The 17,600-nt window shown below is 37.1% G+C and overlaps 1 protein-coding gene across 4 annotated transcripts in view; it reads left to right on the top strand.

Moving 5' to 3' along the window:
- The first annotated feature begins 9,160 nt into the window (after positions 1 to 9,160).
- The window catches only part of LOC126876716 (omega-amidase NIT2-like), a 69,565-nt gene continuing 61,125 nt past the window's right edge, over positions 9,161 to 17,600 (top strand). The window contains exons 1-6 of one of the 4 annotated variants that reach the window (XR_007694456.1): positions 9,161 to 10,291; positions 10,379 to 10,525; positions 11,091 to 11,275; positions 11,661 to 11,829; positions 12,060 to 12,293; positions 15,333 to 15,915. Coding sequence is in view for 3 of the 4 variants with exons in the window: in XM_050639587.1 (XP_050495544.1) it covers positions 10,207 to 10,291; positions 10,379 to 10,525; positions 11,091 to 11,275; positions 11,661 to 11,829; positions 12,060 to 12,293; positions 15,333 to 15,544 (1,032 nt within the window). In the remaining variant the exon portion in view is untranslated. Of the gene's footprint in view, positions 10,292 to 10,378; positions 10,526 to 11,090; positions 11,276 to 11,660; positions 11,830 to 12,059; positions 12,294 to 12,444; positions 12,805 to 15,332; positions 16,044 to 17,600 lie in introns of those variants that run through there. The other 3 variants (XM_050639587.1, XM_050639589.1, XM_050639588.1) reach the window with 3 other exon arrangements.

Here is a 17,600-nt window from a genome sequence, read left to right as displayed (position 1 = left end):
GAATAAGAGAAACCTATTTTATCTAGGTTAGGCTAGGATAAAGGTTAGGCTGCATCGGTTGGCTTATATGACTTTCCGGTGACTTTGAAGGGTAATACGGCGCCGGCGGTCGAGAAGGTAACTTCTCTATTGAACGAGATCTCGTTGATCTCGTCTAAGCAGGAAGAGTCTGTCGGCCCTTTGATTTTATACGAGTCTTTCCATTCACGATCGTGCGAGCTGACTACAGGCGACGACACGGACCCCCGACAAAACTGTCTGAGCCTATTCAAGGCGACGTCAAATAGTTTCACTCGGAGAGATGAATGGAGATAAGAATCACCGGAGCGTCTCTGCGCTTCGATGACAATGATATTTGGTCAATCCTCTTCTTGTTTCTCGTTTTGAAAGAAGGTTGTAAAAAAGAGTGCTACTAGATCGTCTAGGGAAATCACACGGTATATATTGCGTAATGCTATTGATTTATCAAAAATAACAAGAGGTTAAGGAGCTTTGGGGAGGTTGATTCAATTTTTTATAACCTGACATCTCTTTGAACAAATGTCTTAAGAAACGCTTGAATAAAATGTTAAAAAAAATAATAATTATGAAATCTTTTCCTGTATTTTTAGACAATAAGATTTACTATATCCTACGCCATAATAAGAATCAATTTGCTATGAACTGGTATCTCGGAAATTGTAAGAATTCAGAAAATATAAGGAGGCCGGAAGAGGTAAATGAAATCCACAGAAACATTGACCCAACCTCAGCCCAGTTAGCCAACAAACTAAAATATCTCGCTGCCTTTTCTATATTTACGACCAGAACGTGGTCATTAATTGAGTCTAGCGACTGCACCGTAAACGAGTCACTGACCGATGTTGCTTTAATGGATATGCGGAAAATCACGTGTTCCAGGTTCCAGGGATGTAGTTGTTTTCATTTCCGGAGAATACGGTCGACTCGCGTGTGTATACCAATCTATCTGAGGATAGGTGTTCCTTAGAATTACCAACTATATTACTTTCAACCTTGTGATTAAAATTTTTAAACGTCACTTAATAGCAATTCAGTCGAGTAAGCACAAACTTTCAAATGTCCTAATTTTCAAATCTTTATATTTTTTAATCTCAAAGATATTTTATTATTTGCCGTAGATCAAGCTTCGTGTTACCGGTACTGTAACATTACAATCCTACGAGAAGCAGAAAATAGTGAAAAAATCTGACCTAATAGATAGTAGTCAATATTCCTTTGACGCGTCTTATGCGAACCGCAGTTAGAGGAAATGCAAATAAGCTCTTGCGAAACGGTTTGCCGCACGACAAGCCTGCGAACAACGCCCAATGCAAGTTCGGTGGGAGTTACAGGAAGAGGGACGTCTAAAATCAACTAGGAATCCCTATTCAATCGTCTAATTTTCGATTCCGGCATCGAACTTCCCGAAGAAAATTAAATACAATTCCGACTCGAGATTTAATTTCAGTCTCGTAGCTAATGCAATCTAATCGCGTTTGCAAGGCTACGCTTCCGGTCAGAAGCCACGCGCTTCGATCGCGTACTTTCCGCATCGGAAGCGTACGCTTCGGTACGAACCGCGTCGATTTTCAAAGGAATCATTGGACACCGGAAGAAGAAGAAGGAGGAAGAATAAAAGCACGTAAACCGGCAGGAGGTCAATCGAGACAAAATCGATATCGTTGAAAGCCGAAAAAAGACCCGAATTTAGGCTACAGTACATATTCGAATTGAATATATTCAAGGTTTAGATTTTCTTCTCCTGAAAATTATAAACATAAATGAGTCGACAAGCGATCTTGAAAAGCGTCTGTTCCATCTAGATTATGTAAATTGCGTGAATTACCGTTAGCCATAATTCATAATTTATCGAAAAAGCGCGCTTCTTCTCAACTACGCTTTCCCCTACCAGCACCGACATTATCGGCAGATCGATAAGTATCAAAATACCACAAAGATATTAATCTCATCTTTCTTCTAACCGCGAAAAAATGCCGCGCAAATGATAAAACAACAGATCAGCCAGAAACATCGAATTCTCCACGCTTCCGACTGCAAGAAGAAAAACAAAGTTATTTGTGTATGATGGAAACGTCTCTGGACGATGCTCTTAAGCGGTCGAGTGCGCGCGAGAATAGCATCGCGGATCGGCATTTCCACGGTGAGGATTGTAAAACGGTTACGCAGATGATGGATCATACGCATGGACCGTAGAGACTATCGTGAATGATGGATCAGACACACATACGCGTTCTTCGCTCTTCCGATATTTTTCGTAACAACTGCTGCGATCTCGTCATTGGAAACGATCTCGGGAAATTCAATCGAATATCGAGGAAATTTATAGAAAGCTACAGCTGTGTTCGAGCATTATTCTAGAGAAAAGTGATTAACTCTATGAGACTAACGATACAATACGTCTCAAGATAACTTTTAGGAAAATGATTGTAAAATTCTTTAAAATTCTTTCGACACTTTTCGGTATATTCTTGTCATTGATTCTGAAAGTATTTGATTAATTTGCTGGTTAATAGGAAGTTGGTTAAAACCGAAGTTAGTTAAAGAAATAAGTAAACACGAAACCCGTGGATACTCTAGACATATGATTCTACCTGCACGCGACAAAAATATTCATGATCTGAACAAGGAAAGAAGTGTTGTTAGATTCGCGTCATGCTGCAAATGAAAGATTTACAGCTCGAACCCAATTATCTGTTACATTACATTCTCGGGCACGTGTAGGCTGAACGTCATGATATATGAACACAAGTATAGAAAGAACAACATGGATATTTCGCGCGAAGAAAACGAAGCTTCACATATACAGTGTATAACCACTCGACAGTATTTGCTCACGAAAAATACGAGTTGTTAAAGTCTAACAAAAATTACGTATACAGTGGCAAAGAAGAAAACTGTTATGCCGTTTACTCTTATTTCTAATTGACAGAAAGTCGTCAACGAACAAAGAGCGCTTTTTCTTATCCTCTGTACCTTCGCGAAGCAATCACAGAAATTCTCCAAAATGCTTCGTGTCGACTAAACAAAGAAAAAAAAAAAATGACAGCTGCTAAGAGCAAACTACCTCCGGAATTTTCTTCGTTTCTAAGTGAACCAGGAAGAAAGAAGGGAAGGGTTAATGACGCCGAAACTGAAGAGTGGCCACGGATCGTTTGAAAGGGGCCACGACAACCGTTACGATTCAGTCGCACCTGTTCCTCTTCCTAGGTTACCACGCCGAACCATTGCGCGCTTTTACGAGCGTTCCCGCGATAGTTTCCTGGCACTTGCTCGCCCTTTCATCGAAGGGTCGATCGGTTAATTTAAACTCTCGAAGGCTTTGTCCAGTCGGTAACATCGATAAGCTTAAGTCGAAATACGGATTTCTCGTAAATTCAGAATTTTATTGCCACCAGGATGTATATGGAGGCGACAGATGAAGAACACGATGTAAATTAGATTTCTTGCTTTTATAGAGAAGCAATTTTTAAATTGAACACCAGTCGTCGATCGGTTCTGTAGATCGTTTTTAATAACAAAATAAATTTGGTTAGTCCATAAAGGTTTGTTCGTGTGAATCTTCCCATAGATCATCCGTAACGTAAATACCGCTATAACCGGCTGCAGATACATTTTCCTTGAACATGTGGCGGCACTTGACAGTAAACTTCCCAACAGTTTACGTCGCGTGACGCACGACACAAAGACCCTATACCTGCGGACAAGATGATTGCCAGATGTCGATACATTCGTACCGAATATTTCCAGCTAGCCAAGGGACCGCTATAAATCTTAGGATTTATTTTAGCTAAGGTCCTCCAAAGAGACAAACAGTCTTTGTTTATCAGTCTCGAAGTCGACCACCTACCACGGGGACACACGAGAAATCTGCTATCTCTCACGTACGACGCTGCCCGCTAGCAACACCCTCTCAAAGCTTTTCTCAACGAATCCGATGCCTTCGCATCCTTAGACACATCCCAACGAGTCTTCCTCCGCAGCAGCATCGCGACAAAAATGTCAGTCTATTACCGCGAGTTACCGCAGTATATCACGATCGTTATACTTACACGGTTCGAGCCGAATAATTATCTAAGCTCTCGACATCTCGTGCAATCATTGTCCGCACTCGCAGCGTATCTCGAATCGTAGCTATCCAAGCTCTATCTTATAACCGCGCATTCGCGAACCGAATACAATCGCGAATCCTGTATCAAGTGTACTCATTGACATTAGAGTGAATAAACATTTATCGTTCAAGAAATCTGAGAAATCTGAGTCGAAAGAGAACACAGCTAAGTGTCCCTTACCCTTTAGGGAGAAGAAAATCCCACGCACCTAACCCCAACCCGAATACTAGCCTCACAGCCTCACGACTAGTTGTTCATTCCGAATTAACTAGCTCGATGATGGCCCAGCAACCGCGACCAGGCTCTCCGGAGCAGACTCGCAGCTACCCCGTGCTACCCCCCCCCCCCCCCCCCGTGGCAGAAGTGTAGCAGAACTCTCCGCACTAACGACGCTAACACTACAAAGAAAAGGAAAATAGAAACAGCAACGCAAATAAACACACACAACAGGTTCGCCGTATTGGAATCCTCAAACGACGCCATGGAAATCGTAGAACCGCCACCAAACCAACACTCACAGAGAATCCCCCCTCCCCCACCAATATTTGTGGACGACGTCATTGACATACAGACAATGATCAAGTCCCTAGAGAGAGATATCAGCAAGGAGGAATATAACCTTAAGATAAGCAACAACAAAGTAAAAATACTACCGACGAACCCAGAAGCTTACAGAAAACTCACCAAGACACTCAGGACCCTGAACGCCAACTTCCACACCTACCAGCTCAAACAGGAAAGGCCTTTCCGGGTGGTCCTACGAAACATACACCACTCAGCAGACATAGACGAACTAAAATACGAACTCTCAAAACTCGGCCACGAAGTCATCAACGTAAGTAATATAAGGCATAGAGTCTCGAAAGACCCGTTATCCTTATTCTTCCTAGACATTAAACAAAAGCCGAACAATAAGGAAATCTACAACATCAGTCGCCTAATGAACGCGATAGTAAAGATCGAACCACCGCTCGTGAAAAAAGAAATAGTGCAGTGCAAAAGGTGCCAAAGGTACGGTCATACGCAGAAATACTGCAACCATACTTTCCGCTGCGTTAAATGCGCAGGCACTCACTCCACTGACCAGTGCGCCAAATCACCGGAAACCCCAGCGAAATGCATCCACTGCCAAGGGGACCACCCTGCCAACTACAAAGGCTGCCCAGCATATAAAACACTATACACGAACAGGTACCCTAAGCTCAGAGCAAAAGAGGTATCCAACCAAACACCCAGCCCGCCGAAATTCACGACTACCCCAACCCCCTCAACCAACCAAACACCCAGTCCTACCATCTCCAAATTCATCTCCACCTCAACCTCCTATGCCCAAGCAGTACAAGGCATCCAAAATAACCCGAACAGCCAAAGGAACCTTCCCCAAAACAGTGTCCCCAACCCACCTAACACAGACAACTCCTCAAGGCTTGAAAAGCTAATAGAGAAACAATCGGAGCAAATAAATCACTTGCTATCGCTACTAACACTCATCGTGGAAAAATTAGCACGCCCCGACTCAAAATAAAACCAAGGCGCATAGCACTCTGGAACGCCAACGGTCTAGCGCAACACAAACTTGAACTAGAACTCTTCTTAAAACACCAGCAAATCGACGTAATGCTCGTATCGGAAACCCACTTCACCGACAAGAGCTACCTGAAAATAAATGGTTACAAATTCTACCATACCCAACACCCCAGCGGAAAGGCCCACGGTGGCACCGGAATAATAATCAAAGCAAGTATTAAGCACTACGAACTTCCATCATTCCAGAAAGACTACCTCCAAGCAACAAACGTAGCAATAGAAGACTGTCATGGCTCAATCACCACCTCAGCAGTATACTGCCCTCCCAGACACTCCATCGCCAAAGAAGACTTTGATAACTTCCTGGACACCCTGGGCAATAGATTCATAGTTGGAGGAGACTATAACGCCAAGCACATCCAATGGGGCAGCAGACTGGTTACAGCAAGAGGCAAAAACCTCTTAAACAGCATAATAAACAACAACCTCAACTACCTCACCACATACGAACCCACATACTGGCCCACTGACACCAACAAAATACCCGACCTTCTCGACTTCTTCATAACTAAAAATATCCCATCAAGACACGTCCAGATCAACTCCTCGGCTGATCTCTCCTCTGATCATTCTCCCGTGATAGCAACAGTCAGTTCAACAATCATCGAGAATACACCTAATGGCTCCATTCACAACCAACACACCAACTGGCAGCTCTTCAGAGAAGTCTTTACACACTCGACCTCAGAGCCTTCACCCCACTAAAAACAAAGGAAGATATCGAAGCAGCCACGGAATACTTAAACACGAGCATAATAAACGCAATCCGCCTCTCCACACCGACAAAGCCATCTAACAGCAAACAAGAATATCCCCAATACATACTAAAAAAAAAATAGCAGAAAAACGTAGACTAAGAAGAGTATGGCAGACCCATAGAACACCGGAGGACAAACGCAAACTTAACAACGCAACTAGAAAGCTATCCAGAACCTTAAGAAACTATAAAAACGACTGTTTCCATAAATACCTCGCCAGCTTATCCCCCACAGCCGACGCCAACTACTCACTATGGAAGGCCTCCAGGAAACTCACACGCCCCCCACAAATAATCCCACCTATCCGCCGTCCGCAAGGTGGATGGGCGCGAAGCCCTATAGAAAAAGCCGACCTGTTTGCAAAACACTTGTCAAAAGTATTCAAACCCCATTCCCCCAAAGCCGCCGCGGACGTTACTGAATACCTGCACACCCCCTTCCAAATGTCCCCTCCTATCGAACCCTTCTCCTCTGCAGAGACTATAGAAACAATCAGTCGCCTAAACCCCAAGAAAGCAGCAGGACACGACCTAATAGGCAGTAGAGCAATCAAGGAACTTCCCACAAAAGGGATAGCATTCATCACATCGATTTTTAATGCTATCCTTCGCCTGGAACACTATCCTAAGGCTTGGAAAATCTCATTGATTACCCTCATCCCTAAACCCGGTAAACCGATATACGAAACCTGCTCCTATCGCCCAATCAGTCTTTTACCTACCCTGTCCAAACTATTCGAGAAGATGCTCACGAACCGACTCCTTCCAATCCTAGAGAACTTGAAAACACTCCCAGATCACCAATTCGGCTTCCGAAAACATCATTCTACAGTAGAGCAAATCCACCGCTTAACTCATACGATCAGCCAAACACTCGAAAAGAAAAAATATTGCTCAGCGGTTTTCCCAGACATCCAACAGGCATTCGATAAAGTATGGCATGAAGGGCTACTATACAAACTTAAAAAGATCCTACCCCACCCCTACTACTCCATCCTAAAATCTTACCTAACCAATAGACAATTCATGGTTAAATGCCTAGACGCCACTTCCGCAACATTCCCAATAGAAGCCGGCATACCCCAAGGTAGTGTCCTCGGACCCCTACTGTACTCCATCTACACTGCCGACCTACCTATATCAAACGATATAACAATAGCGACATTTGCAGACGACACAGCGCTATTGGCTACCCACGCAGACCCGGTAATAGCCTCATCCACTCTCCAGCGAAGTCTCGACTCCATGGAAAAGTGGTTTCACAAATGGGGCTTCAAAGTCAACGAAAAGAAATCCTCACATGTAACCTTCACGCTCCGAAAACAAACCTGCCCCCAGGTCACCATCAACAATGCAACAGTTCCTAGCAGGGACACAGTCCGATACCTGGGCATGACCCTGGACAGGAGACTAACGTGGAAGACACACATCTCAGATAAAAGGAAGCAACTAAAGGACAAACTAAAAAAACTCTATTGGCTCACGGGCCGACGCTCCAAACTAAATATACAGAATAAAATTACCCTCTACAAGACCGTAATAAAACCTGTCTGGACCTACGGAATCCAACTATGGGGAACAGCAAGTAACTCCAACATTGAAATACTCCAACGCTTTCAATCGAAAACGCTAAGATCCCTAATTGACGCACCTTGGTATGTAACCAATGAAACAATACACCGCGACCTCAAGATACCCACCGTCAAAGAGGAAATAGCAAAATATAGCGACAGATATAGCAAAAGAATCAACAAACACCGAAACCCCCTAATCACTGGACTACTCGATACGACGGACCAGATTCGCAGGCTGAAGAGGCACTACCCGCTAGACCTAAACGTTAGATTCATTTAATTATCCAAATTAAGCATATGCACTTACTTATATTACTTATAAATTATACCTATCTATAATAAGTATTAACTTATTGTAAATAAACAGCCATGCCACTGCGCCACGCCAGAAAAATTACTGAAAATTCTCAACGCGAGAATTGATTGTAATCTCAACAAATAAATAAAAAAAAAAAATACAATAACACATTTCATTTTAAATTAAAACGAGAATAAATACTATTGTGTATAAATTTAATAGAACGACACACGTGATTTGTAGTCAACACTGTGACAGTTTGTGCAATTACCTTTTAATCGAGTGGAAACGAGAGCATTTTCAAATTTCTATTAACCAACGGTATTATCAATCAATTTTAACAATGATTGAAGGTTGCAAAATTAAATATAAAATGATTTATTAATAGCATACGTAGTGTTAAATTTGCAAACAAGCAGCGTATCTTTTAAGAATAATAAAGACACCAGAAAATAAAGATAATATTCTAATTACATTGCAAATTAATGAATAATTTAAGAAATGTATTTTTGTTATATTAATGTATCACAGATTCTAGGTAAAGTATTAATTTAATTTACTTATTACTTAGGAGATTGTATTTGAAATATAATTACAATTTGTAAGGTGTAATCAGCACACCTTTAAGCTAGTAGATATTTGGTAGCAGTTCTCAAGTCTTTGTGCAATATAGCACAATTGAGTTTAACCGAGTTTAATCCCTTTGACCAGCCAGCTTCCAATTTCATTTATGGCATAATCTCCTGACAATTTCATGCCCTTCAGAAGAAACACAATGTCCTATTATCGTTTTGTGATCGTTGAATATGATCCGTTTTCTGTTGTTTTTAGATTCAAGTGACGAAAACTTATGAAATGATATTTTAAGTTTAAACTGATCAATTAATTTAATTAATTGATTTATTGTAGCAACAATGGTAAATTGTTTAAATAGAGAAAGAAATTTACAACGAAAAATGTATGAATGTAATATTTGAAATCTAAAATGATAAATTATTGTGCGAAAATAATAAAACTCGCAATGTCAGCACATGGTCTCATTAGAACGTGTTTAACGAGCGTAGCGTAAGCGTGAAAATGAAAACGTTGAGGCTCTCGTGGTGTAAAAAGGCTAAATTCCTCATAAAAATACAGGAAATGAGAGGGAACGTTCGCCCTTGAACACATAAAACAAAAAAAAAAAAAAAAAAAAAAATAGAAAAGGAAAAAAACCACAAATTTTAGTGAAGCTATTTTACTGAAACTTATATCATTTTAACAGCTATATATAAAACGTTGAATTATTTCCTTTCGCGCAGAGCAATTTTACTTCAAATTTCTAGCTTCAGAATGATAATTACGTATTTGTAATTATCAACAAGCTTTAAAAATATGGAATATTCAGCCAGATGAAATATAGGTAAAGTATTTAGAAGAAAAAAGATTGAAATGTTTTATGTAAAACGATTAAATTAAGTGGTTGAGTTTGAAAATTTGACTCGGTTTAATAATTCAATGGAAAAAATATTCGCCCTATGAAAAAAAATTCATGTTCCTGTCGATATATCGGCGAGGTGCTCCTCTACTTTCGACTGCTCTGCAATTCAAATGCAATACTCGAATATACATGGCGAAAGAAATGGAAATTGAGGAATTTAAGGGAACCAATTACTCTCGCGTCGACGTAACTTCAAAATGTTTCACGTGTCGGTGTTTGCGAAATGAAGTTCGTCGTTATCCGATTAACACGCTTGCAGATGCGTTCTTTTTGTTGCAAAGTAAATGGACAAATTGTGAACAAATAATGTTTACAATTACATCAAAATTAATGTCCTAAACTTTACCAAGAATTATTAAAAATCCCTGCGTATTGCTTACGTAATGTTGATATTGAGTAGTACCATACATAACCTCAACATTATGATACTTACAAACATCGCTAAACAAGTAGTGCGAACGATGTCGAGTAAGTATTCACTATGTAAAAAGTATTTATAGATAAAAAGTATGGGAAATATATAACCGAATGTATTTAACTTTTCCAACATTTTAGCATTTCGCTTGGCGTTGGTACAACTTGAAGTAAATGAAGTAAAACGCAAAAATGTAGAGCGGGCAGTTTCCTACATTTCTAGCGCAAAAGAGCGCAATGCTGATATTATAGCTCTTCCTGAATGCTTTAATTCACCATATGGAATACGTAATAATTTGTTTTTTTTTTTTCAATAATTTACCATGTGTGTAACAACTATATAGAAAAAAGTAAAAGTAGACAAATTACCTTACCGTTTATACTTCCATAAAGATTGTGAATTGAGTCGAGAATATAGGATTTCCCCATTTTCATGATTATCGTGATTTTTGTATAAATATATTTTTTAAGATACTAATAATTAGGTACTTATAAATTGGTATTATCAATTATTTTGCATTTATAATTCCGCCTCTAGTATAAGTGTTAATTGAAAACTAACTTTATGTTTCAAAAAGTACTAGCAAAGTCGTAGAGTAACAAGCCACTGATGCTAACACAAATAGCATTGTCGTAATTAAATATTTCTAAATATTCATTTTTCATTTTGAACCTGTAGAAACAATTTATTATATATACTGTTAGCTAAGTAATTGCATATTTAATTAAGTCGAGATATAAAACTTAGTTATTTTAATAATTTAAAAAATAAAAAACTGACAAAAATTTCAATTTAATTTATGGTTGGAACAAAAGACAGTTATTTTTCATTAATTGAAATATTGCAATGCAGAGTACTTTCGAAAATACGCCGAGAGTATTCCTGATGGTGAAACGAGCGTTGCTTTATCGAATGCAGCTAAAGAAAACAACATCTATGTAGTTGGTGGTACGATGCCTGAAATAGAGGGCGATAAATTGTACAATACCTGTACTATTTGGGGTCCCGATGGAACTTTGATAGCAAAACACCGAAAGGTAAGTAATATATTCCTTTATGGCTTTGAATTTGAAAATATTGGGGTGAAGAAAGTGACTCTATCTAGGAATAATTTAGGAATATACATATGTACATACGTATACTATAACCAATTCTATAATTTACGGTTTATAAAATACGTTATGATACGGAAAACGCCCATTTTTGTTGTAATGTGTAATATAAATTTTTCACATACGAAAATACTTATTTTTTCTCCTTTTTAAACATTATTAAATGATAAGATTTTTTAATAAAAGAAAGTGATAAAAACGCTGTCAGTTATTAAATAAAAAATAATTAAAGTTTAGGAGTTGGTAACTTTGATATTAAATTACAAAAGTTGCAGCAATAGAATTAGCGACTACATTTTTATGTTATTAGGTACATCTATTCGACATCGACATTCCTAATAAGATTACTTTTCGAGAGAGTGATTCACTCAGTCCTGGTAACTCCCTAACGACGTTCGATGTGAAGGGCTGCAAAATAGGTATTGGCATATGCTATGATATTAGATTCGAGGAAATGGCACGCATTTATCGGAACAAAGGTACAGTAACTTAATCGATCAATACTTAACTAGCAAAAAATTAAATATCTGTATAAAAAGAAGCTTAATTTAAAAAACCAGTATATTTGCTGAAAATGAAACAAATAAAAGAATTAAAAGCACAATAAGAGGACTGTCCTCGCATATTCAGAAATGATGGAATGTGAACCGTGCAACTACGAAGTTAATTGGTATTCGGTGGCTTCATATTTCCTGCTTCTCTGGGTTAGGTTGCCAAATGCTGATATATCCAGCGGCATTCAATATGACCACTGGACCACTGCACTGGTCATTACTTCAGCGTTCCAGAGCGAATGATAATCAATTATACGTTGCTTGCATATCACCGGCTCGTGTTCCTTCAGCAAGTTACGTCGCATGGGGACATACACAGTTGACCAATCCCTGGGGAAAGATTCTTTACGATTTGGAAACTCAAGAGAATATGGCAGTCACCGATATCGGTAATTTACAGCTTAAAATTAAAAGCGAGAGATCCATGATGTAATTAATTTTTAGTCTCGTTAATTTATCGATTTAGCCATCTTCCTCTGTATTTGTTGAATTTATTAGTAAGCATTACTTATTACTTCGTATGTTTCTTTTTTCTATCAGATCTAAAAGTTGTTGAGGAAGTAAGGGCTCAGATACCTACATTTTCTCAGAGACGTACAGATTTGTACGACACTGTCTGTAAGAAGGAGTAACTCTACACTAAAACAGAAAATGTTTTTTTATAATATTTCTACTACAATATCCTTTTTTTGCGAATTATTACTAATTTCTTATCATTTGTACTAAATGAATGACTCAATTAAGAAAACCAAAACGTTATAAATAATAATCTGTATATCTTGTGTATCAACATGTAATTGGATATTATAATAATATAGGAATGCTATAATAATATAGGATAATAATATAGGAGAATAGAATAATAATATATAATAATAATATGCTTTTAAACACCTTTAATATCGATCACATAAATTGTTATAATTCACAATGATTACGCATACATAAAAGACCCCTTGATAGTAAAATTTACGATCAAAAGGCAATTACGTATCGTTTAACAACATTTAATTTATAACACCTTTTAAACATTTAGACAGATTAACACATAACACTTCTTATATATAAACATCAATTCGAAGTTATCAGCTTGGAGAAATTGGTCGATTAATACCTGTAGATTGTCTGTCTCGATGAAAGACTTAAAGAGAGCAAAAACATGATAATGCCGCTAATATAATATTCCTTCTTTCTTGTACCTGTCTGCCTCTCAGGTCGTTTTACTAATTACAATAAGTAATTTCGTCTTCTTTGCGCTCTCTTTTAACGCATTCGAGACCGAAAGAAATTCATATCAGTCAGTAGGCAAGGGTATAATATACATATTTTATATATAACTTATGTAGTAATGTATATATCATGTTAATTTCATATTTTTTTCAATATATTATTATTATATATATATACATATATATATATATATAATAATAATATAATATATATATGTAATAAATAATATAATATAATATAATATAATATATATATATATATATATATATATATATATATATATATATATAACTGTACATAATACATTATAGAATAACATAGTATATAATTTTATATTTTAAAAATATGAGGCATACTATTTAAGATTGTCATCGATTTAAAATCAAAGTATGAAAAGGATACCCTGGAGAGAGTAAAACACAGAATCATTCTAACTAAACATTCAGATCGTACCGACACCTAGGTATCGTTTTACAATTAAATCTCGGTCTCGAATGGATTAAAATGAAATACATACTTGCAGCTTCAACATCTTCAATATCGAGGAGATTCAAACTTTACAAATAAAAGCGGCCTGTTCCCCTTTCCACGACAGACTCTCATACCATATCCGCTCTTATCCAGGCTTTTACTTGAAACCAGCAATGCGTTCATTTACAATTTAAATTTACCCGGACCATCCACTGAATCGTCAGCCCTTTATAAATATATAATGAACCCAGAACATGTGCCTGTGCCCCTGGTATCGATGTTCGGCTTGTGATGTTCGTACCGGAACCTTCGCACAATTTCAATTTGTCACGCGTGAACATCGATTCTTCCAAGGGTCACAGCTTTATGCGGCTAAATCCTTTAGAACGATTAAAATGATACTAATGATATGGTATTTTTTACAAAGATTTAACATATCCATAAAATAGGAAGTTTCGTGCTCTCCTATTTTATATTAATTATAAATTAATAAGTTTTATATGTGTTATTTATAGATCTAATAAATTTTGTATTGGTTTACAGCAGGTGCTCCGGGTATAAACAGACGACAAACGAACAAATAGAAATTCAAACTATTGTCGTTGTTTAACTCGCATGGGACTATAAGCTCGAATTGGACTTAAACGTTACGATCGTCGAGAATAATTACTATATGTACCCTGTACGACGGGCAGAGAATCTTAAGTTATTAACGGCAATTCCTTTGTGCATAATTCAGGTTTATTAACAACCTGTAATGGATAATCATCGATGAACTCTTTTTGAATAAAGTTCACATTTATAAAGCAAACACTATAAAATACGACAGGACAATTGTAATCGATAAATAACATTTTATTAGGATATTATAAGAAGCTAAGATATCGAGGTACATTAAAATTGAGTCCGCTGCAACCCTCATGACATTTAAAATGCTACGCGTATATTGAGTAAAGTTGTTATATTAAATATAATCATATTAAATACAAGCTCGTCCGCTGGATTCCCAAATTATTTGGTTAAATACTTTGAATACGAGAATACCGAGTGTTAACAGTAGTAAATCCTCTATATGGTATGTTTACTTTGCTATCTTGAATAGGTAAATAACATTTCACTTTAACGCATTTAACCAATATTAACATTTAACATTTAACATTTAACCAATATTATACGCATATGCACATAATGTTACTGTTACATATAATGATATATACGTAGATATACACGTTAATTAAATCCTCTATATGGTATTTTTATATCAGTATCGTAAACATTGTAAACCGGAAATCTTTTATTACACACGTACATATACAGTCAATATTATTGTTACATATAGTGATACATACGTTGATCCACACATTAATTAAATCCTCTATATAGTATTTTTACTTTGCTATCTTGAATAGATAAATAATCTCGAATATAGACATACAGGTACACTTACGTTGATATACACCTTTGTACAAGGTGTCAAAAAATTTTTTATCACAGCGTTTTTTTAAGACGATTTTATAGCTTCGAAATTGATCTTGACACGATTTTCAATGTTAAATTATTTTTCTATTGCATCATGTGATACTCATTAGGAGGAACGAAACTTCTGTTTTCTTAGAAAAAATGTTTGAAATTTCATTAATTCCTAGATTGATTTTATTTATACTTTAAGGTCAGATATGACATCAAATAATGTCAATACTAATATCTAGTTATTTGTCAATTTACAGCATCTGAAAAACAAGACATCTTCGAGACAGCGTGGGTTTTCTTTCCAACTTTCTTAACTTTCAACAATAAAATTTTCGTCAAACGATACAATCTATCCAACAAAGTTCTTGTAGACAGCCAATCTCGTAAGAACATAGATCTTCTTCAAGTATTATTCTTCACAATGCTTCGTGTGGAATTTCTACTTGACGAGTTATTATTAAACGATTAAAAGCTTATTATTATACGATAATGTAATATCGTAGAATAGCTTTGATTGGAGATCGGCTGAAATTAGAAAACACCGTGTACGCCGTCTTTTTGTGGTTTGTTTACATCCAAGAGCGCCTAGTAACAGTGACGCGAGAAAAGATAAGCAGCGTCAAAACAGAAGTACGGTTTCATATTTCAAGGAGTGGCAATCGAGAGGCCAGAGTATGTGAGCCGAAAAGTGTGTGTGTGTGTGTGTGTGTGTGTGTGTGTGTGTGTGTGTGTGTGTGTGTGTGTGTGTGTGTGTGTGTGTGTGTGTGTGTGTGTGTGTGCGTGCGTGCGTGCGTGTGTGTGCGTGCAGGACCGAGCAGGAATGCATTGGCGAGGTTCAGAGTTGATCGAGACGTCGAAGCATAGAGTCGTTAGAATTGAGTTGCGAGTGTTGTCGAGTGTTAGAGTTGCTAGTGAGAGAGAGAGAGAGAGAGAGAGAGAGAGAGAGAGAGAGAGAGAGTTACCAAATAGTTGTCAAGTTATTTGATGTAAATACGAGCGTTGCATTTAGTTTTCCTGTTAATCAAACATCGTTTCTCTGTCTGTATTTTCTGTCTGTAATATCTGTATTTTCAATCCATTATTAATAAATTATAATTAATCGGACAAAATTACACCTTTAATATATTCCGATATTACAATAACTTACTTTTTTCTACGTCAATGGACACGAAAGACGTTGAGTGAGGAATTAGAACAAGTGTGGATCGTTGGAAACCACTATGCTGCGGTCTACCATTCGTTTTACCCTATATATACCACGGAACAAAGGATAATTTTCACCGGCTTGGCTATGGCTACTGGTGTGGATCCAAGTATTCGGGCCATACTAGACGCTATGCAGAAGCAGAACGAAATCAAGTTAAGAAAACTGTTAAAGGAGACTATTAAAGCAGCGACTAGTCGGAGTTATCAGGGTAGTTTAGTTTCTAATAATTTGAACAAAAGCTTGGAGAAAACAGACGTTACTGTAGGAAATGAAGAAATGGTTTTGAAAGAATTTTCAAAAGAATTGCAGTCTAATGTAGAAAATTCTTATGAAAAGAAAGTATCAATTGACACCGCTTCACAGGATTATATTTTCATTAAAACAGACTTAATGTTTGATGTCAATAGCTCAACAGAATACCAGAAAGAGTCTGTGAAACGAAGGAAAGAAGATATTGCAGTATTGTATAATGATTTGTCACCATCTTCGTCACAAGATACTCAAAATTTACAAGAACGGTTCGACAAAAAAAGTAAAAGTTTAGGAGAAGCAGAAAAAGATCATAACAAGAAGGATAATATTTCAATGAGAAATATTTTGGACGGCGATACAAATAAAGAAAACCAAATTGAAACGAAGGAATTAGAAGCAGTTAGTAAATCAACTGCTGAAAATGATACAAAATCAATAGACAACGTTGAACAAAATATATCATTAGAATCCATACAAAAAGCAAGAGATAATGCTTACAATAATGAACATTTGCTTATAGAAGAAGACCAAATGATGACAGCGAAAAATGCGTGTGACACTACAGAATAAAAAACTTCAGCAGATCTTATGTCGAGAAATTTAGATGCTAATACACAAGAGAAGTCTTTAGAGAATAAAGATGACAAGAATCCATCTCCATCTATGTTAGATAGTAGTAAACGGAGCAGTCGTTATAATGTTGCTGCAAAGCCTGCTACTTCGCCAAAATTTGAAGAAATTGTTTATAATCAAACCAGACAATCAAACACAAATAAAATTTTGCGAAGCGCTTTAAAGACGAAATTAATCGAAGACAAGTCTGAAATAATTAATAAACAAAAGGCATCGGAAAATGTAGAAAATAAATTTGCCAAAGAAGAAAAAAGAGGTGTTAAACAAAAATCAATTTCAGATAGTGAAAACGAAACAACTGATAAGTTCGTCAACGAAGGGAAGTTCTTTTAACGAACACAGCTAGTGATAGCGATAGGTATAAATCTGTAGAAAATGATAATGCAGTAACGGGTGTAATAGCAACTGATGAAGCGAAACATAGAGGCAGACC

Source organism: Bombus huntii, unplaced genomic scaffold, assembly GCF_024542735.1.
Source record: "Bombus huntii isolate Logan2020A unplaced genomic scaffold, iyBomHunt1.1 ctg00000091.1, whole genome shotgun sequence".
In the NCBI taxonomy this organism is placed as follows: domain Eukaryota; kingdom Metazoa; phylum Arthropoda; class Insecta; order Hymenoptera; family Apidae; genus Bombus; species Bombus huntii.
This window is presented reverse-complemented; position numbering and strand designations above follow the sequence as displayed.